Consider the following 21881-nt stretch of genomic DNA (forward strand, 5'->3'; position numbering starts at 1 on the left):
TGCGTCTCTGCGCTTTATTCCCTGCCGCGACGCCCGGCTCCCTGCTACAGCCTCTAAACGCGACAAACACGGATCTCCGCGGGCGGACGGACGGACGCGGCTCCGCGCGGGCTTCGGCTCAGGCGTCGCGTGCCAGGTCCTGGGTGCTGGCGCTGAGGGTGCGGCGCTCGGGCCGGGGCCGCTCGGGGACCTGGGGGCCGGGGACAGGGACGACGCCGGGATGAGCCGAGGCCGAGCCGGGGCCGGAGGCGGGGGGAGGCCGCGGGGCCGGGGGACTCACCGGAGCCGCCGGCCGCTCGCCCACGGGCAGCACGTTGAGGGAGCGGGCGCGCTTGAGCCTGCCGGGACGGGAGGGAGAGGCGATTCGGCACCCGAGCCGCCACCCTGGGGTGCCCCGAGCCCCCCCCCGGGGTGCCCCGACCCCCCCCGGGGTGCCCCGAGCCGCCTTACCCCGGTTTGGGGGCAGCGCCGCGGGCGCCCTCCCCTCGCAGCCGCGACACCAGCTTCTCGCTCCCGCGCCGGATGGATTCCCGCAGCTTGGAGAAGGAGCTGCTCCGCTGCAGGGCACCCTTGGGTGCCGGGGGGGGGGGGTGAGGAAGGGGATCTGGGTGCCTGGGGGGTCCTGGGAATGGGGCAGGGTCCCCCCACCCCATCCGGGACTCCCGGGTGTCCTTGGAGCCAAGCAGGGTCCCCCCACCCCAACTGGGTCCCCAGGGTGCCCTGAAGCCAGGCAGGGTCCCCCCACCCCAACTGGGTCCCCAGGGTGCCCTCGGAGTCCCCCCCGCTGGGCAGGGCACCCTTGGGACCCCCCCCCCCAACCTTACCCTGCTCGGAGGGGCCGCGCTGGCCTGGCCGGAGTCACCTGGGCAGAGAGAGGGGACGGGAGCGGGACACGTGGCACCCCCCCCTCCCCCAGTGCCACCCATGTCCCCTGGCACCCCATAGCCAGGGTTACCCCCTCCCCTGGCACCCCCATGCCTGGTGGCACCCATGTCCCCTGGCACCCCATGGTCACCTATGCCTGGGGCCACCAATGTCCCCTGGCACCCCATAGCCATGGTCACCCATGTCCCCTGGCACCCCCATGCCTGGTGTCACCCAAGTCCCCTGCCACCCCATAGCCATGGTCACCCATGTCCCCTGGCACCCCCTGCCCATGGTCACCCATGCCTGGGGTCACCAATGTCCCCTGGCACCCCATAGCCATGGTCACCCATGTCCCTTGGCACCCCCATGCCTGGTGTCACCCATGTCCCCTGGCACCCCCTGCCCATGGTCACCTATGCCTGGGGCCACCAATGTCCCCTGGCACCCCATAGCCATGGTCACCACCCCCCCGGCACCCCCATACTTGGTGTCCCCCATGTGTCCTGCCCCCCCCAGGCCCAGACTCACCCCTCCGCCCCCCCCCCCAACCCAGCGCAGCACCCAGGGGTGCCCCCGCCCCGGCTCACCCCGGGCACCCAGCTCGTGCGAGCTCAGGATCTCCTTGTAGAGCTCCTCGGCCTCCTTGTACTTGCCCTGCTTGAGGTAGGAGGAGGCCTGGAGCGGGGGGACAGAGTGGGCATCAGCGGGCACCCATGGGTGCTACAGGGCACCCCCGGGGGGGGTACGGCCCCCCTACCAGGTTGGTCTTGGTCTTGGCCACGGTGGGGTCGCGGGGGCCCAGGCGCCGCTCGTAGATGCGCAGCGCCCGCCCGTAGTAGCCCTCCACCTCGCCGAACTTGCCCTGGTTCTGGCACAGCAGCGCCAGGTTGTTGAGCTGCTTCGCCACGTCGGGGTGCTCGGCACCCAGCACCTGGGGGGGCAAAGGGAGGTGGTTATGGGTGCTCAGCTCCTGGGGGGGGGGGGGGCCAGGAGAGGTGGTTATGGGTGCTCAGCACCCAGGACCAAAGGGTGAGGAGCTGTGGTTATGGGTGCTCAGCTCCTGGGGGGCCAGGAGAGGTGGTTATGGGTGCTCAGCACCCAGGACCGAAGGGTGAGGAGCTGTGGTTATGGGTGCTCAGCTCCTGGGGGGCCAGGAGAGGTGGTTATGGGTGCTCAGCTCCTGGGGGGGCCAGGAGAGGTGGTTATGGGTGCTCAGCACCCAGGACCGAAGGGTGAGGAGCTGTGGTTATGGGTGCTCAGCTCCTGGGGGGCCAGGAGAGGTGGTTTTGGGTGCTCAGCACCCAGCACCCGGCGAGCACGGGGCTGCTGTGCACAGAGGCAGCATGGGGCTGGGCGCTGGAGCTGGGTGCCCCGCCCCCCCCCCGCCACCCCCGCGCCCGCAGCACCCGCGGGACCTTCTCGCGGATCTCCAGCGCCCGCTTGCACAGCGGCTCGGCCTCCCGGAAGCGGCCCCGCTTGCCGTACAGCACCGCCAGGTTGTTCAGCGTCGCCGCCACCTGCGGGGACGGGGACAGGATGGGGCCCGAGCCCCCGGCACCCACGGGACCCACGGCCTGGGCACCGGCACCCTGGGGACACGGACACCCTGGGGAACCCCCAGCATCCTGGGGACACGGACCCCCCAGGGACCCCCAGGGACATGGACCTCCCTGGGGACACGGACCTCCCTGGGGACACGGACACCCCCGGGGAACCCCCAGCATCCTGGGGACATGGACCCCAGGGACCCCCAGGGACATGGACCTCCCTGGGGACACGGACCTCCCTGGGGACACGGACACCCCCGGGGAACCCCCAGCATCCTGGGGACATGGACCCCAGGGACCCCCAGGGACATGGACCTCCCTGAGCACCCTGGGGACATGGACACCCCTGGGGAACCCCCAGCATCCTGGGGACATGGACCCCATGGACTCCCAGGGACATGGACCTCCCTGGGGACACGGACACCCTGGGGAACCCCCAGCATCCTGGGGACATGGACCCCCAAGGACCCCCAGGGACATGGACCTTCTGGTCACCCTGGGGACATGGACCTCCCAGGGCACCCTGGGGACACGGACACCCTGGGGAACCCCCAGCATCCTGGGGACACGGACCCCAGGGACCCCCAGGGACATGGACCTCCCTGGGCACCCTGGGGACACGGACACCCTGGGGACATGGTTTCCCCCTGGGGAGCCCCTGGTCACCCTGGGGACATGGACCTTCTGGTCACCCTAGGGACATTGAACCCCCCCAGGGCACCCTGGGGACAGAGGGACACAGACCCCCAGCCGTCCCCCTGCCACCCTCGGGGGACAGGAACCCGCCTGCTCCCCGGGGCACCCCAGGGTGCCCAGGCGGCCGGCGCAGGACCCCACTCACAGCCGGGTGCTCGGCGCCCAGCGTCTGCTCCCGGATGCCCAGGGCGTCGTTGAGCAGGTCCGTGGCCTCCTTGTACTTGTTCTGGTCCCTGCGGGGGGGTGGGTGAGCGGTGGGCGAGGGGGCACCAGCACCCACCCCTGCTCCAGCACCCGTCCCAGCTCCACCCATCCCAGCTCCAACACCCATCCCAGCACCCACCATGTCACCAGCACCCATCCCGGTTCCAGCACCCGGGTCACCAGCCTCCATCCTGGTTCCAGCATCTATCCCAGCTCCAGCACCCACCACCCCACCAGCAGCCAAGCCTGCTCCAGCACCTATCCTGATTCCAGGACCCATCCCAGCTCCAGCACCTATCCCAGCACCCGCCATGCCACCAGCACCCATCCCGGTTCCAGCACCCATCGTGTCACCAGCCTCCATCCTCGTCCCAGCACCCATCCCAGCTCCAGCACCCACCACCCCACCAGCACCCACCCCAGCTCCACCCATCCCAGCTCCAGCACCTATCCCAGCACCCGCCATGCCACCAGCACCCATCCCGGTTCCAGCACCCATCGTGTCACCAGCCTCCATCCTCGTCCCAGCACCCATCCCAGCTCCAGCACCCACCACCCCACCAGCACCCACCCCAGCTCCACCCATCCCAGCTCCAACACCCATCCCAGCACCCACCATGTCACCAGCACCCATCCCGGTTCCAGCACCCATCGTGTCACCAGCCTCCATCCTCATTCCAGCACCCATCCCAGCTCCAGCACCTATCCTGACTCCAGGACCCATCCCTGCTCCAGCACCCATCCCAGTTCCAGCACCTATCCCTGCTCCAGCCTCTATCCTGATTCCAGGACCATCCCAGCTCCAGCACCCATCCTGGTTCCAGCACCCATCCCGGTTCCAGCACCCACCACCCCACCAGCACCCATCCCTGCTCTAGCCCCTATCCTGATTCCAGCACCCATCCCAGCTCCAACACCCATCCCAGCACCCACCATGTCACCAGCACCCATCCCGGTTCCAGCACCCATCGTGTCACCAGCCTCCATCCTGGTTCCAGTACCCATCCCAGCTCCAGCACCCACCACCCCACCAGCAGCCAACCCTGCTCCAGCACCTATCCTGATTCCAGGACCCATCCCAGCTCCAGCACCTATCCCAGCACCCGCCATGCCACCAGCACCCATCCCGGTTCCAGCACCCATCGTGTCACCAGCCTCCATCCTCGTTCCAGCACCCATCCCAGCTCCAGCACCTATCCTGATTCCAGGACCCATCCCTGCTCCAGCACCCATCCCGGTTCCAGCACCCATCCCAGCTCCAGCACCCATCCCAGCTCCAGCACCCATCCTGGTTCCAGCATCCACCACCCCACCAGCACCCATCCCAGCTCCAGCACCCATCCCTGCTCCAGCACCCATCCCGGTTCCAGCACCCATCCCAGTTCCAGCACCCATCCCTGCTCCAGCACCCATCCCGGTTCCAGCACCCATCCCTGCTCCAGCACCCATCCCAGTTCCAGCAGCCATCCCAGCTCCAGCACCCATCCTGGTTCCAGCATCCACCACCCCACCAGCACCCATCCCAGCTCCAGCACCCATCCCTGCTCCAGCACCCATCCCGGTTCCAGCATCCATCCCAGTTCCAGCACCCATCCCTGCTCCAGCACCCATCCCGGTTCCAGCACCCATCCCGGTTCCAGCACCCATCCCAGCCCCCCCAGCCCTCACCTGTACACCAGGGCGAGGATGTTGAGCAAGGTGGCCACGTCGGGGTGGCGGTGGCCCGAGCTCTTCTCCAGGTCCTCCAGCGCCTGCTTGCAGAGGGGCACGGCCACCTCGTAGCGGCCCTGCGCCGCGTACTGGATCACCAGGTTGTGCAGCGTGCGCAGCCGCGCCGGGATCTCGTAGCCGCTGGGTGCTGCCTCCGCCACCGCCGAGGCCGGGGGACCTGCGGGGACGGCGGCGTCGGAGCCCGGCACGGCCGGGGGGGGACGTGGAGCCAGCATGGCCATGGGGAAGGACCCGGAGCTGGGCATGGAGCTGGGAATGGCCATGGGGAAGGACCTGGAGCTGGGCATGGAGCTGGGAATGGCCATGGGGAAGGACCTGGAGCTGGGAATGGCCATGGAGAAGGACAGGGAGCTGGGAATGGCCATGGAGAAGGACCTGGAGCTGGGCATGGAGCTGGGAATGGCCATGGGGAAGGACAGGGAGCTGGGAATGGCCATGGAGAAGGAGCTGGAGCTGGGCATGGAGCTGGGAATGGTCATGGGGAAGGACCTGGAGCTGGGCATGGAGCTGGGAATGGCCATGGGGAAGGACAGGGAGCTGGGAATGGCCATGGGGAAGGACCTGGAGCTGGGCAGGGAGCTGGGAATGGTCATGGGGAAGGACAAGGAGCTGGGAATGGCCATGGAGAAGGAGCTGGAGCTGGGCATGGAGCTGGGAATGGTCATGGGGAAGGACAGGGAGCTGGGAATGGCCATGGGGAAGGACCTGGAGCTGGGCATGGAGCTGGGAATGGTCATGGGGAAGGACAGGGAGCTGGGAATGGCCATGGGGAAGGATGTAGAGTGGGACACAGCCATGGAGAAGGACCTGGAGCTGGGCATGGAGTTGGTCATGGTCATGGGAAAGGACATGGAACTGGTCAAGGCCATGGGGGAGGACAGGGAGCTGGCCACGGAGCTGGGTACGGCCATGGGGAAGGATGTGGAGCAAGGCATGGTCATGGAGAAGGACGAGGAGCTGGAAGCAGCCATGGAGAAGGACCTGGAGCTGGACATGGCCATGGGAAGGAGATGGAGGTGGTCGTGGCCATGGGGAAGGAGATGGAGGTAGTCATGGCCATGAGGAAGGACTTGGAACTGGACATGGTCTTGGGGAAGGAGATGGAGGTGGTCATGGCCATGGGAAGGAGCTGGAGCTGGTCATGGGGAAGGACACGGCCCCGGGCACCTCCCTACCTTCATCCTGCTCATCCTCGTCGAGGCCGAAGAGCGAGGCCAGGCTGTCCTTGCGGTCGGCGTCGCGGGGCGTCGAGGGGCGCGGGGGGCGGCCGGCGAGCTCCAGGCGCCGGGTGTCCTCCTGGAGCCGGGCGACGGCCTCCTGGCTGCGCCCGAGCCGGGCCCGGGCACCCGCCAGCTCCTCCTGCAGCCACAGGTTCTCCTGGGCCAGGCGGGTGGCCTGGGCCCGCAGCCGCTGCCGCTCGGCCTCCAGCGCCCCGACGTGCGCCCACAGCCCCAGCAGCAGCTGGGGGCGGAGGGAGGGCGTCGGGCACCCGCACGGCACCCTGCTCCAGCACCCATCCCGGCTCCAGCACCTGGCTCTAGCACCCATCCTGGGTCCAGCACCCATCCTGGCTCCAGCACCCAGCTCTAGCACCCAGTTCTGGCTCCAGCACCCGGCTCTAGCACCCTGCACTTGGCTCTAGCACCCAGCTCTGGTACCCAGCACCCCTCCCAGCTCCAGCACCCACCTCTAGCACCCAGTACCTGGTTCCAGTTTGCAGCTCTAGCACCCAGCACTTGGCTCTAGCACCCAGCTCTGGCTCCAGCACCCAGCTCCAGCACCCATCCCAACTCTAGCACCCAGTTCTAGCACCCACCCCAGATCTAGCACCCAGATCTAGCACCCACCCCAGCTCTAGGACCCAATTCTGGCTCCAGCACCCATCCTGGTCCCCCCACCCAGCTCTAGCACCCACCCCAGCCCTAGCACCCAGGTCCAGCACCCATCCTGGTCCCCCCACCCAGCTCCAGCACCCATCCTGGTCCCCCCACCCAGCCCCAGCACCCACCTCCACCTCCCGCCCCCAGCACCCACCTCCGCCTCGGCGAGGCCCAGCTCGATGCCGGCGAGCGAGCGCCGCGCCAGCTCCCGCTTCTCGGCCAGCGGCTGCGGGGCGTCGCGGGGTGCCGCCGGCTCCAGCGCCCGCAGCAGCTCCCGGCTCTCGGCCCGCAGCGCCTCCAGCCCCTGCACCACCTGCCGGGCGCCCACCACCAGGGCGTCGGGCCCCGGGCGCCCCGCCGGCTCCCCACCGCCCGCCGCCGCCATGGGGCCGCCGAGCCTGCGGGGCGGAGGGGCTGCTGGGGGTCACCGCGCCCGGGGGGGGGTCTGGGTGCCCCCTCCCTGCCCCGGGGGGGCATGGGTGGCCTGGCATTGGGGATGGGCGAGATGGGGCGCTGCGGGGATGGGTGCTGGGCACGGGGGGCCAGAACTGGGCATGGGTGTCATGCGTGGGTGTCACAGCTGGGCGTGGGTGCCATGCATGGGTGTCACAGCTGGGCGTGGGTGTCATGCACGGGTGCTGGAGCTGTGCGTGGGGTGCTGGTGCCATGCACGGGTGTCACAGCCGGGCATGGGTGACATGCATGGGTGTCACAGCTGGGCGTGGGTGTCGTGCACGGGTGCTGGAGCTGTGCGTGGGGTGCTGGTGCCATGCACAGGTGTCACAGCTGGGCGTGGGTGCCATGCACGGGTGTCACAGCTGGGCACGGGTGTCATGCATGGGTGCTGGAGCTGTGCGTGGGGTGCTGGTGCCATGCACAGGGGCCAGAACTGGGCATGGGTGTCATGCATGGGTGTCACAGCTGGGCGTGGGTGTCATGCACGGGTGCTGGAGCTGTGCGTGGGGTGCTGGTGCCATGCACGGGTGTCACAGCCGGGCACGGGTGCCATGCATGGGTGCCAGAGCTGGGCACGGGTGTCATGCATGGGTGCTGGTGCTGTGCATGGGTGCCGTGCAGGGGTGCCGGAGCCGGGCACGGGTGCCAGGAGCGGTGCCAGCACCCAGCAAGGGTGCGGCGCCCCGGGGGCGGCTCGGCCGGGTGACGCACTCGGCGTTCCCACGCCGGCCCGCGGGCACCACGTGCAAAGGCCTCGTGCGCCCGCGCCCCGGCACACGTGTGCAGCCTGGCCTTGCACACGCGTGTGCACGCCCAGCGCTTACCCCCCGCCACCCAGCCTGGCACGGGCAGGGGGCACCCACCCCCCCGCCTCGCACGCTCGTGTGCACCTCTCAGCCGTCACCCGGGGCTTTGCGCTAAACTGCCTTGCACTCGTGCGTGCACACAAAGCCTGGCTTTACACTCGCACGGGCACACTCAACCTGCCGTTGCACTCACGTGTGCCTGCCCAAGCTGCCCGCGTGCTTGTGCTTGCGCACAGAACCCGGCTTTGCACTCGCACGCGCACGCTAAGCCCGGCTTTGCACGCACACGTGCACGCACAAGCTGGGTTTGCACTCAGGCACGCACACGCAACTGGGCTTTGCGCTCGCGCGTGCGTGCACCACCAGGCTCGGCACTCGTGCGCGCACGCACAACCCGGCTTTGCACTAGCACCTGCCCACACAACCCGGCTTTGCACGCGGGCGCACCTGCACGTGGCCCCCGCCTTGCACACGTGCCCCCCTTTGCACACGCAGCCCCCCGTGCACGCGCCCCCTTGCACGCGCGCCCTCCCCGCACGCGCATGCGCACACGCAGCCCCGCTTGCCCGCGCGAGTGCCCGCGCGCCCCCCGCCCCTCGGCGGCGGGCGCATGCGCACACGCCCCCTCCCAGGACCCCCCTCCCCGCGCGCATGCGCACACGCCCCCTCCCCAGGACCCCTCCCCGCGCGCATGCGCACACGCCCCCTCCCCAGCCCCCTCCCCGCGCGCATGCGCACCGCCCCCCCGCCCCCCCGCCCCGCCCCGCGCGCGCCCCCCGGCCCGGCCCGGCCCCCAAAACCGGCCCCCCCCACCTCAAAGCCGCCCCCCAACCGGACCCCGCCCCCCCCCCCCGGGCCGGCTCGAACCGGCGCTCGCCGGTGTCGCGGCGCGGGCGGCCGCACGCACCTGCCGCCGGGCTCCGGCATCGCCGCCGCCGCTCACCTGCGCCCGCCGCGGCCCCACAATGCCCCGCGCGCCGCCCCCGCCGCCGCCATCTTGGGCGCCCCCCCACCCTCCCCTCCCGCCGCACCGGGACCGGGCCGGAGGCGGGGGGCGGCCCCGGGTGGTGCTGCCGGCGGGACCCCCGGCGCTGTGGGGCGCCCCGTGGGCGAGGGGCACCGCCGAAGTGTGGGGCACCCCGGGGGGCTTGGGGGCACCCCAAGGACGAGGGGCACCCCCGGGGTTATGGGGCACCCCATGGGGTTGTGGGGCACCCACGGGGTTGTGGGGCACCCCAGAGATGTGGGGCACCCACGGGGTTATGGGGCACCCATGGGGTTATGGGGCACCCCATAGGGTTTGGGGGCACCCCAAGGACAAGGGACACCCTAGAAATGTGGGGCACCCATGAGGTTATGGGGCACCCTATGGGGTTTGGGGGCACCCCAAGGGCAAGGGACACACTGTGGGGCACCCATGGGGTTGTGGGGCACGCCATGGGCATGGGGCACCCCACAGGTGTGGGAAAGGGACACGATGAAGGTGGGGGGTGCCCCTGGGGTTAGGGGGCACCCCAAGGACAAGGGACACCCCCGGGGTTATGGGGCACCCCATGGGCAAGGGACGCCCCAGAGGTGTGGGGCACCCATGGGCAAGGACATCTCCCACATAGGGGGCACCCCATGGGGTTAGGGGGCACCCCAAGGTCAAGAGGAACCCCCGGAGCTGTGGGGCACCCCAGAGGCAAGGGACGCATGCACACACCTGACCCCCCCGTGCCCACCCTGGGGGCACCCAGAGCCCCTGTACCCATCCTGGGGGGTCCCAACCCCCCCCATGCCCACCCTGGGGGGCTCCTGATCCCCCCTGCCCACCCCAGGGTCACCCAGACCCCCCTGGGGGGGTCCCAACCCCCCCAATGCCCACCCTGGGGGTCTCCTGACCCCCACCCACCCACTCTGGGGGGGCACAGACACCCTGCCCTGCCTGGGGGGGGCACCCGCACCCCAAATCCCCCCCAGCACCCACCCCGGCGGGGGGTGTGCCTCCCCCGCCCCCGGGTGCCGGGTCCCTCCTGCCGCCCGGCCCTCCGGGTGCCCCCGCCGGGGTCCCCAGCACCCGCCCGGCCCCGACACCGGATCCCACCCGTAACCCGACCCGGCCTAAAAATACCGGGTGCCGGCGGGGGGGGGGGGGTACGGGGGGGGGGGCTGGTCCCCGGCTAGAATTGCCCTGATCCAGCGGATCCTCCCCCGGGGTCACGGCACCCGCTGGGTGCCCCGGCACCCTGACCCCCCCACACGCCACGGACCCCCCGTGCAATGGGGTGGGGGGACACGGGGGGGGGACGCTGGCACCCACCGCAGCTATTTTGGGCCCTGCTCCGGGGATGGGGGTGTCACTGTGTCCCCGAGGGGCACCCATGGGCCAGGTGGGTGGGGGGCTTGTGGCCGGCCCCTCCTTGCCTGGGTCTCCCCTCTCCCCGTCTCTCCCTCCCTCCCTCCTTCCACCTCCCCTCTCCCTCCACCATTCCTTCATCTCCCCCTCCCTCCCTCTATCCTCTCCATTCATCCCTCCCTCCATCCCTCCATCTCTCCCTCCGTCCCTCTCTCCATCCCTCTCCCTCCCTCCACCTCCCCTGTCCTTCCACCCCTCCCTCCCTCTGTCCTCTCCATTCATCCCTTCCTCCATCCCTCTCTCCCTCTATCCTCCCTATTCATCCCTCCCTCTCTCCCTCCGTCCGTCCCTCCATCCCTCCATCCGCTCTATTCATCCCTCCCTTCCTCCCTCTGCCCTCTCTCCATCCCTCTATCCTCTTCATCCCTCCCCCGCGCCACCCATCCCTCCATCCCTCCATCCCTCCCGCCATCCTCCTCCCTCCTCCTGCACCTCCCTCCCTCCCTCTCCCCCCGCATCCTTCTCTACCTGGGCCGCCCAACGGGTGCTGGGACCCCGCGAGGCGCTGGGTGCCCTGCATGGGCTGGGCAGCGGGCGACGCAGCGTGCAAGGGAGGGGTGCAGCGTGCAAGGGAGGGGTGCAGCGTGCAAGAGAGCGTGTGCACGGGGTGAAACAGCAAGCCCCGAGCAGAGAATAGGGTGCAGGACACCTGTGCAAGGTGCAGGACACTTGTGCAAGGTGCAGGACACCCGTGCAAGGTGTGTGGCACCCGTACAAGGTGCAGGGCACCCGTGCAAGGCGCAGGGCACCTGTGCAAGGCGCGTGGCACCCGTGCAAGGTGCAGGGCACCCGTGCAAGGGTCAGGGCACCTGTGCAAGGTGTAGGACACCCGTGCAAGGTGCAAGATGCCCATGCAAGGTGCAGGGCGCCCGTGCAAGGCGCAAGGCACCCGTGCAAGGCTCAGGGCACCCATGCATGGCACAGGGCACCCGTGCAAGGCACGTGGCACCCGTGCAAGGTGCAGGGCGCCCGTGCAAGGCCCATGGCACCTGTGCAAGGCACGTGGCACCCATGCAAGGTGTAGGACACCCGTGCAAGGCCCATGGCACCCGTGCAAGGTGTAGGACGCCCGTGCAAGGTGCAGGGCGCCCGTGCAAGGCCCATGGCACCTGTGCAAGGCATGTGGCACCCGTGCAAGGTGTAGGACACCCGTGCAAGGCCCATGGCACCCGTGCAAGGCGCAGGACACCCATGCATGGCGCAGGACACCCATGCATGGCACAGGGCACCCGTGCAAGGTGTAGGACACCTGTGCAAGGTGTAGGACACCCGTGCAAGGCCCATGGCACCCGTGCAAGGTGTAGGACACCCGTGCAAGGGCGCGCGTGCGAGGCTGGCGGGGGGGGGAGCCACTGGCCTGGGCCCGGCCCCACCTTGCCGCCGCATCCCGGCCGGCAGCTGCCGGGCAGGGCGCCCACCCGACACCCGACGCCGCGCGGGGCGGGGGCACCACGGGGGGCCCGCGGGGGCCCGGCACCGCCGGCCCGGGGCCGCCCCCGCACTGCCCCCCACGTTGCCCCCGGGGCCGGCTCTGCCCCCCCGGTCCTGCCCCCCGGTCCCGGTTCTGCCCCTGATCCCGGTGCTCTGCCCCCGGGGCCCGGTTCTGCCCCCCCGGACCCAGCTCTGCCCCCCCGGTCCTGTCCCGGGGCCCGGTTCTGCCCCCCCCCGTCCCAGTTCTGCCCCCCTGGGCCCGGTTCTGCCCCCTCTGGTCCCGGTTCTGCCCCTCCGGTTCCAGTCCTGCCCCCCCGGTCCCGATTCTGCCCCCTCCGGTCCCGGTTCTGCCCCTGCTGCTCCTCGTTCTGCCCCCTGGGCCCGGTTTTACCCCCCCGGGGCAGGTTTTACCCTCCCTGGGGCCGGTTCTGCTCCCCCTGGGCCCGGGTTTACCCCCCTCCCCGGTCTCGGTTCTGCCCCCAGTCCCGGTTCTGCCCTCGGTCCCGGTTTGGCTCAGCCGGACCGGCTCCCTGTGGCCTGATGGTGGGACCCCCCCCCCCCCGGTGTCCCGGGACCCCCGGCTCCCCCGGTGTCCTGGCCCCTCCGGGACCCCCCGGGACCCCCGGGACCCCGGTGCCGCCGGGGGCGGGCCGAGGCGGGGGGCGGCGCGGCCCCGCGGCTATAAAGGCCGGTGCCCGGCCCCGCTCCCCGCCGCCGCCGCCGCCGCCGCTGCCGGTCCGACCCCTCCGACCCGACCCGACCCGACCCGCTCGTCCGCGCCGCTCAGGTAACCCACCGGCACCGCCCCCCCGGTACCGACCCGGACCGGGCCGGACCCCTCCGGTACCGACCCGGTCCAGACCGGGCTCCTCCGGTACCGATCCGACCCGGGCCGGACCCCCCCGGTACCGACTGGAACCGGACCGGACCCCCCCCCCCGGTACCGACCCCTGTGGTACCGACCCGACCCGATCCGGGCCGGACCCCTCCGGTACCGACCCGACTTGGACTGGCCCCCCCGGTACCGACCCGATCCGACCCGGACCGGACTCCCCCGGTACCGACTCGACCCGGACCGGACCCCTCCGGTACCGACACGGACCAGACCGGACCCCCCCGGTACCGATCCGACCCGGGTGTAACCCCCTCGGTACCGACCCGAACAGGGACGGACCCCTCCGGTGCTGCCCGAGCCAGGCGCGACCCCCGCGGGCCCCGAACTGGGCGGCACCGGGTCTGGCTGTGCCGGTACCGGAGCTGCCGGTGCCGGTGCCCCCCCCGGTTCGGCTCCCGGGGCCCTTTGGGGGCTATAAATAGCCCCCGGCTCGGCCCGGCCAAATATAGCCCGGCCCGGCCCGCACCTGCCGGTGGCCCAGGCCCCGCCCCTCCCGGGACAGGCCACGCCCCCGGGACACGCCCCCATTCGCCCCGCCCCCGGGACACGCCCCTCACCGCTCCGCCCCCCGGGTCCTAGTGCCCGCCCGGCCCGAGCCAGCGCTGGGCTCTGCCCCCCTCCTCTGTCCCCTGTGTCCCCTATGCCGTGTCCCCTGTGTCCCCCACGTCCCCTGTGTCCCCCATGCCGTGTCCCATGTGCCATGTCGCCCATGCCTGTCCCCCGTGTCCATGCTGTGTCCCTCGTGTCCCCTCTGTCCATGCTGTGACCCCTGTGTCCCCCATGTCCCCTGTGTCCCCTACAACATGTCCCATGTGCCGTGTCCCCTGTGTCCACACCTTGTCCTCCATGTCCCCTGTGTCCGTGCTGTCTCCTGTGCCATGTCCCCTGTGTCCATGCCATGTCCTCCGTGTCCCCCATGTCCCCTGTGCTTGTGCCATGTCCCCGTGCCATGTCCCCCTGTCCGTGCCATGTCCCTTGTGCCCTGTCCCCATGCCATGTCCCCCGTGACCGTGCCTTGTCCCCTGTGTCCCCCCTGCTTGTGCAGCGCCTCCGTGCCAGGCCCGGGCAGTGCTGTGACACGGTGCTGGGTCCCCCATGGCGTGTCATGCCCGGCACCTGGCCCTGACACCACGCCGTGTCCCACGCCACGCCGTGTCCTGTGCCCCACGCCGTGCTATGTCCCACGCTGTGCCCCACGCCGTGCCATGTCCTGTGCCGTGTCCCATCCCGTGCCCCACGCCGTGCCGTGCCCCACGCCGTGCCATGTCCCATGCCGTGCTGTGTCCCACGCCGTGCCCCACGCCGTGCCGTGCCCCACGCAGTGCTGTGCCCCACGCTGTGCCATGTCCTGTGCTGTGTCCCATCCTGTGCCCCACACAGTGCTGTGCCCCACGCCGTGCCATGTCCCATGCCATGCTGTGTCCCATGCTGTGTCCCCACACCATGCTGTGGCCCCATGCAGTGCCGTGTCCCATGCCAAGCCATGCCCCATGCCGTGTCCCATCCTGTGCCCCACGCAGTGCTGTGCCCCACGCAGTGCCATGCCCCATGCCGTGCCCCACGCCATGCCATGTTCCATGCCATGCCGTGCCCCACGCCATGCCCCACGCCGTGCCCTATGCCGTGCCCCACGCCATGCCATGCCCAAGGCCGTGCCCCACGCCATGCCATGGTCTGTGCCCATGCCGTGCCCTATGCTGTGCTGTGCCCCATGCCATGCCCATGCCGTGCCCCACGCCATGCCGTGCCCCACGCCATGCCATGCCCCACGCCATGCCATGCCCAAGGCCGTGCCCCACGCCATGCCATGGTCTGTGCCCATGCCGTGCCCCACGCCATGCTGTGCCCGTGCCGTGGCCGGTGCCTGACGTGGACATGGGCTTCGCGCAGGCCTGCCGCCGCCATGCCTTTCAGCAACACCCACAACAAGCACAAGCTGAACTTCTCGGCCGAGGAGGAGTTCCCTGACCTCACCAAGCACAACAACCACATGGCCAAGGTGCTGACGCCCACCATCTACAAGCACCTGCGCGACAAGGAGACGCCCAGCGGCTTCACCCTCGACGACGTCATCCAGACCGGCGTCGACAACCCCGGTGGGCCCCTCCGCCTGCCGCGGGGTCCCCAGGGGACCCTCGGCCAGCCCTGGTGTCCCCTCAGCCATCCCTGGTGTCCCCTCGTCCAGCCCTGAGGTCCCCAGGGGCTCCTCAACCAGCCCTGGTGTCCCCTCGTCCAGCCCTGATGTCCCCAGGGGCTCCTCAACCAGCCCTGGTGTCCCCTCAACCATCCCTGGTGTCCCCAGTGTCCCCTTGGCCAGCCCTGATGTCCCCAGGGGCTCCTCAAACAGCCCTGGTGTCCCCTCGGCCAGCCCTGATGTCCCCAGGGGACCCTCGGCCATCCCTGGTGTCCCCTCGTCCAGCCCTGGTGTCCCCAGGGGACCCTCAACCATCCCTGGTGTCCCCAGTGTCCCCTTCGCCAGCCCTGATGTCCCCAGGGGCTCCTCAACCAGCCCTGGTGTCCCCTCGGCCAGCCCTGATGTCCCCAGGGGACCCTCGGCCATCCCTGGTGTCCCCTCAGCCAGCCCTGAGGTCCCCAGGGGCTCCTCCACCAGCCCTGGTGTCCCCTTGGCCATCCCTGGTGTCCCTGGGGACCCTCAACCAGCCCTGGTGTCCCCTCGACCATCCCTGGTGTCCCCAGTGTCCCCTTGGCCAGCCCTGATGTCCCCAGGGGCTCCTCCACCAGCCCTGGTGTCCCCTTGGCCATCCCTGGTGTCCCAGGGGACCCTCAACCAGCCCTGGTGTCCCCTCAACCATCCCTGGTGTCCCCAGTGTCCCCTTGGCCAGCCCTGATGTCCCCAGGGGCTCCTCAAACAGCCCTGGTGTCCCCTCGGCCAGCCCTGATGTCCCCAGGGGACCCTCGGCCATCCCTGGTGTCCCCTCAGCCATCCCTGGTGTCCCCAGGGGACCCTCAACCAGCCCTCATGTCCCCTCGTCCAGTCTTGAGGTCCCCAGGGGACCCTCAACCAGCCCTGGTGTCCCCTCGACCATCCCTGATGTCCCCAGTGTCCCCTCGGCCATCCCTGATGTCCCCAGGGGCTCCTCCACCAGCCCTGGTGTCCCCAGTGTCTCCTTGGCCATCCCTGATGTCCCCAGTGTCCCTTCGGCCAGCCCTGATGTCCCCAGGGGCTCCTCAACCAGCCCTGGTGTCCCCTTTGCCATCTCTGACGTCCCCAGGGGCTCCTCAACCAGCTCTGGTGTCCCCTTGGCCATCCCTGATGTCCCTGGGGGCTCCTCAATCAGCCCTGGTGTCCCCAGTGTCCCCTCGGCCATCCCTGATGTCCCCAGGGGACCCTCAACCAACCCTGCTGTCCCCAATGTCCTCTTGGCCAGACCCAGTGTCCCCAGAGGCCTCTCAGCCCGCCCTGGGATCCCCACTGTCCCCTCGACCAGCTCTAGTGTCCCCAGTGTCCCCTTGGCCAGCCGCAGCCTTGCTGGTAGCCCCTCGGCCAGTGCTGGTGTGTCGGGTGCCGGTGGCCGGTGCCGGCACCCGCTGACGCGCCGCCCGCCCGCAGGGCACCCGTTCATCATGACGGTGGGCTGCGTGGCCGGGGACGAGGAGTCCTACGAGGTCTTCAAGGAGCTCTTCGACCCCGTCATCCACGACCGCCACGGCGGCTACAAGCCCACCGACAAGCACCACACCGACCTCAACCACGAGAACCTCAAGGTGCCGGACGCCGGGGCCCCTGCTGGGTGGTGGGAGTGGGGACAAGGATGTGTTGGGTGGTGATCAAGGGGGTTCAGGGGTGCCCGGACGCCTGGGTCCCTCGTGGGTGGTGGGAGTGAGGACCAGGGGGTGTTGGGTGATGATCAAGGGGGTTCAGGGGTGCCCGGACGCCTGGGTCCCTCATGGGTGGTGGGAGTGAGGACCAGGGGGTGTTGGGTGGTGATCAAGGGGGTTCAGGGGTGCCCGGACGCCTGGGTCCCTTGTGGGTGGTGGGAGCGGGGACCAGGGGGTGTTGGGTGGTGATCAAGGGGGTTTGAGGGTGCCCGGACGCCTGGGTCCCTTGTGGGTGGTGGGAGTGAGGACCAGGGGGTGGTGATCAAGGGGGTTCAGGGGTGCCCGGACGCCTGGGTCCCTCGTGGGTGGTGGGAGCGGGGACAAGGACGTGTTGGGTGGTGATCAAGGGGGTTTAAGGGTGCCCGGACGCCTGGGTCCCTCGTGGGTGGTGGGAGTGGGGACAAGGACGTGTTGGGTGGTGATCAAGGGGGTTCAGGGGTGCCCGGATGCCTGGGTCCCTTGTGGGTGGTGGGAGTGAGGACCAGGGGGTGTTGGGTGAGGATGAAGAGGGTTTGAGGGTGCCTGGTCAGCTGGGTCCCTTGTGGGTGGTGGGAGCGGGGACCAGGGGGTGTTGGGTGGTGATCAAGGGGGTTTAAGGGTGCCCGGACGCCTGGGTCCCTCGTGGGTGGTGGGAGCGGGGACCAGGGGGTGTTGGGTGGAGGGTTAAGGGGACCTGGGCCAGGCCAGGCGGGGGGTGCCCGGACGCCTGGGCCCCCGCTGACGGGTGCCGGCAGGGGGGGGACGACCTGGACCCCAACTACGTGCTGAGCAGCCGGGTGCGCACCGGGCGCAGCATCAAGGGCTACTCGCTGCCGCCCCACTGCAGCCGGGGCGAGCGCCGCGCCATCGAGAAGCTGTCCATCACCGGTGAGGGGCGGGGCCTGGGAAGGGGGGCGGGGCTGGAGGAGGGGGCGTGACCTGGTGGTGGGTGGGGCCTAGGGGGTGGGCGGGGCTTTTCCAGGGGTGGGTGTGGTGAGTGGGTGTGGCCTGGGAGGTGGGTGGAGCCAGACAGGGTGGTGGGCAGGGCGGGGGGGGTCTGGGATTGCAGTGGGCGTGGCCTTTGCACGGGGGCGTGGCCTCGCATGTGCATGGGCGTGGCTTTTGTGGGCGTGGCTTTGGGTCTGGGCATGGTTTGACTAGGTGAGGGTGTGGCTTTGGGTGTGGGCGTGGCCCTGAGTGGAGGTGGGCGGGGCCTAGAATGGGTGTGGGCGTGGTGTGTCATGTGGGCGTGGCCTGGGCCAGGTGTGGGCGTGGCCTGTCTGGGCAGGCATGGGTACGGGCAGGGCATAAGGGTGTGGGTGTGGCATGGTGTGGGCGTGGCCTGGCGTGGCAGGGGGCGTGGCCTGGCCCTGACCCCGCCCGCCCCGCCCCGCCCAGCCCTGAACAGCCTGGAGGGGGAGTTCAAGGGCCGCTACTACCCGCTGAAGGCCATGACGGAGGCGGAGCAGCAGCAGCTCATCGACGACCACTTCCTCTTCGACAAGCCCGTGTCGCCCCTGCTGCTCGCCTCGGGCATGGCCCGCGACTGGCCCGACGCCCGCGGCATCTGGTGGGTGCCCGGACGCCTGGGTCCCCCCCACTGGGTCCCACCTGGGCGGTGGTGGGTGCCCAAGGGGACACCTGGGTGCTGGGGTCCATCCTGATGGGACACCTGGGTCCCACCTGGGTGGTGGTGGGTGCCCAAGGGGACGCCTGGGTGCTGGGGTCCATCCTGATGGGACACCTGGGTCCCACCTGGGTGGTGGTGGGTGCCCAAGGGGACGCCTGGGTGCTGGGGTCCATCCTGGGGGGACACGTGAGGGCACCTGGGTCCCACCTGGGTGGTGGTGGGTGCCCAAGGGGACACTTGGATGCTGGGGTCCATCCTGGGGGGACACGTGAGGGCACCTGGACACCTGGGTCCCCGTCCCGCTGCGGGGGAGGCCATCGGCTCGGTGGGGGTGGCCGGGCGCCGGGGTCCCCGGGCCGGCGCTGAGCGTGTCCCCGCAGGCACAACGACAACAAGACCTTCCTGGTGTGGGTGAATGAGGAGGACCACCTCCGCGTCATCTCCATGGAGAAGGGCGGCAACATGAAGGAGGTGTTCAGGCGCTTCTGCGTCGGCCTCAAGAAGGTGGGGACATCGGAGGGACATGGGGGGCATCGGGGACACAGGGGGTCATGGGCGATGTGGAGGGTCTTCAGGACGTGGGCATGGTGGGGACATTGGGGGACATGGGGACATGGGGGGGGTACAGGGCACCTGGAGGGTCTTGGGGACATTGGGGGGCACAGAGAGGTATGGGTGACATGGAGGACATGGTGGGGGGGGGGGTCCCTGGGACATGGTGGTCCCGGGCTCGTGGAGCTGGAGGGGGACCTGGGATGATGGTGGCAGCAGGGACCTCGGGGTGCCGGGTTGGGGGGGGGCCCTGGTGGGATCATGGGGGGGGGGTTGTCAGCATTGGTGATGGTCCAGGGGGTCTCATGGGGGTGGCGGTGCCGGAGGGGGGCGTGGGACCGGGGCGGGGGGGACGCTGGAGGCATCATGGGGGGGTTCCTGGAGGGATCATGAGGAACCTCCTGGAGGGACCTTGGGGGCAGGGGGGTCCTGGGGGGGACATGGGTGATCCCTGGCGTTGGTGATGGTCCGGGTGGTCCCACGAGGTCCCACTCTGTCCCCCCCCAGATCGAGGACATCTTCCGCAAGGCCGGGCACCCCTTCATGTGGACCGAGCACCTGGGCTACATCCTGACCTGCCCCTCGAACCTGGGCACGGGGCTGCGCGGCGGCGTCCACGTGCGCCTGCCCAAGCTCAGCCAGCACCCCAAGTTCGAGGAGGTGCTGGGCCGCCTGCGCCTGCAGAAACGCGGCACCGGTGCGTGGGGACACGAGCGGGGACACGGGGGGTCATGGGTGGGTGTGGGGATGGAAGGACACGGGGGGACACAGGTGGACGTGGAGATGGGGGGACACGGCAGGGGACATGGGGTTACGGGTGACAGGGGTGGATGTGGGGACGTGGGGACACAGGTTGGTTGTGGAGACATGGAGGTGTTACGGGGGGGCATGGGAGATATAGAGGACATGGGGGGCTCAGGAGGGGCATGGGGACACAAGGGACACAAGTGGCCACAGAGGGCAAAGGGGACATGGGGGACACTGGTGGGCACCAAGGACAAATGGCCCATGGAGGACATGGAGAGCACAGGAAGCTATAGGGCACATGGAGGCCACACGGTCCATGGGGACACCCAGGAACAGGGGACATACGGGACATGGAGGCCATGTGGTCCATGGGGACACCCAGGAGCAGGGGACATAGGGGACATGGAGGCCACACGGTCCATGGGGACACCCAGGAGCAGGGGACATAGGGGACATGGAGGCCATGTGGTCCATGGGGACACCCAGGAGCAGGGGACATACGGGACATGGAGGCCACACGGTCCATGGGGACACCCAGGAGCAGGGGACATAGGGGACATGGAGGCCACACGGTCCATGGGGACACCCAGGAGCAGGGGACATGGGGGACATGGAGGCCACACAGTCCATGGGGACACCCAGGAGCAGGGGACATGGGGGACATGGAGGCCACACGGTCCATGGGGACACCCAGGAGCAGGGGACATAGGGGACATGGAGGCCACACGGTCCATGGGGACACCCAGGAGCAGGGGACATAGGGGACATGGAGGCCACGTGGTCCACGGGGACACCCAGGAGCACCAGGGACCCCCTTGCCCACAGCACCCACAGGGGACACGCAGGACCCCAACCACGGGGGCCACCGGGGAGGGACACGGGGGCGAGCTGGGGCCACCCGTGGGTGACGCCGGTGACCTGTCCCCGCAGGCGGGGTGGACACGGCGGCCGTGGGCGCCGTCTTCGACATCTCCAACGCCGACCGCCTGGGCTCCTCGGAGGTGGAGCAGGTGCAGCTGGTGGTGGACGGCGTCAAGCTCATGGTGGAGATGGAGAAGAAGCTGGAGCACAACCAGTCCATCGACGACATGATCCCGGCCCAGAAATAGGGACCCCCCCCGGCCCCCCACAACGGCCTCAATAAACGCTGCCGGCCTCTGAGCCTGTTGGGGACCCCGGCGTCCGGGTGTTGGGGACGGTGTTGGCATCACTCTGGGCCTGTTGGGGACCCTGGCGTCCGGGTGTTGGGGACGGTGTTGGCATCACTCTGGGCCTGTTGGGGACCCAGGTGTTGGGGACAGTGTTGGCATCACTCTGGGCCTGTTGGGGACCCCCGCGTCCGGGTGTTGGGGATGGTGTTGGCATCGCTCTGGGCCTGTTGAGGACCTGGGTGTTGGGGACGGTGTTGGCATCGCTCTGGGCCTGTTGGGGACCCCCGCGTCTGGGTGTTGGGGATGGTGTTGGCATCACTGAGCCTGTTGGGGACCCGGGTGTTGGGGACAGTGTTGGCATCGCTCTGGGCCTGTTGGGGACCCCGGCGTCTGGGTGTTGGGGACAGTGTTGGCATCAGTCTGGGCCTGTTGGGGACCCAGGTGTCCAGGTGTTGGGAACGGTGTTGGCATCACTCTGGGCCCATTGGGGACCCCAGCGTCTGGGTGTTGAGGATGGTGTTAGCATCACTCCGAGCCTGTTGGGGACCCCAGCGTCCGGGTGTTGGGGACGGTGTTGGCATCACTCTGGGCCTGTTGGGGACCTGGGTGTTGGGGACAGTGCTGGCATCGGTCTGGGCCTGTTGGGGACCCAGGTGTCCAGGTGTTGGGAACGGTGTTGGCATCACTCCGAGCCTGTTGGGGACCCCAGCATCCGGGTGTTGGGAACGCTGTTGGCATCACTCTGGGCCTGTTGGGGACCCAGGCGTCCGGGTGTTGGGGACGGTGTTGGCATCACTGAGCCTGTTGGGGACCCGGGTGTTGGGGACGGTGTTGGCATCGCTCTGGGCCTGTTGGGGGCCCAGGTGTCCGGGGCTGGAGAGTCACCTCTGTCCCCACCACCCTTAAGGCACCCAAGGGTGCCCTGCCCGTGTCCCCCACCACCCCGGAGCACCGTCTACCCACCTGGCCCCCCGTGGGCACAACTTCACCTTAACTCTGCCCACGCCCCGGGGCCCGGACGCCTGGGTCCCGGCGGGGCAGCGAGCCGGGTGCTGGGTGCCGGGTGCCAGG

General features: G+C 69.9%; 2 protein-coding genes across 2 annotated transcripts; one reads left to right on the forward strand and one right to left on the reverse strand.

Moving 5' to 3' along the window:
• Window positions 1-9170, reverse strand: KLC3 (kinesin light chain 3). The gene is made up of 12 exons (XM_064503078.1): window positions 9095-9170; window positions 7080-7323; window positions 6221-6506; window positions 4983-5202; window positions 3256-3343; window positions 2283-2384; window positions 1625-1798; window positions 1455-1542; window positions 825-862; window positions 451-569; window positions 281-338; window positions 1-190 (listed from the first exon to the last, which is right to left on the reverse strand). Exons 1-12 carry the CDS (start codon window positions 9112-9114, stop codon window positions 119-121), a joined length of 1509 nt encoding a protein of 502 aa, XP_064359148.1. The 5' UTR covers window positions 9115-9170; the 3' UTR covers window positions 1-118.
• A 3595-nt stretch (window positions 9171-12765) lies between these two features.
• CKM (creatine kinase, M-type) lies at window positions 12766-20840 on the forward strand. Its single transcript, XM_064502942.1, has 8 exons — window positions 12766-12803; window positions 14802-15007; window positions 16483-16637; window positions 17486-17618; window positions 18129-18300; window positions 18741-18864; window positions 19420-19609; window positions 20590-20840. The coding sequence occupies exons 2-8, from the start codon at window positions 14815-14817 to the stop codon at window positions 20766-20768; spliced, it is 1146 nt and encodes a 381-aa protein (XP_064359012.1). The 5' UTR covers window positions 12766-12803; window positions 14802-14814; the 3' UTR covers window positions 20769-20840.
• The last annotated feature ends 1041 nt before the right edge of the window (window positions 20841-21881 follow it).

Source organism: Dromaius novaehollandiae, chromosome 34 (assembly GCF_036370855.1).
Source record: "Dromaius novaehollandiae isolate bDroNov1 chromosome 34, bDroNov1.hap1, whole genome shotgun sequence".
Taxonomy (NCBI): Eukaryota; Metazoa; Chordata; class Aves; order Casuariiformes; family Dromaiidae; genus Dromaius; species Dromaius novaehollandiae.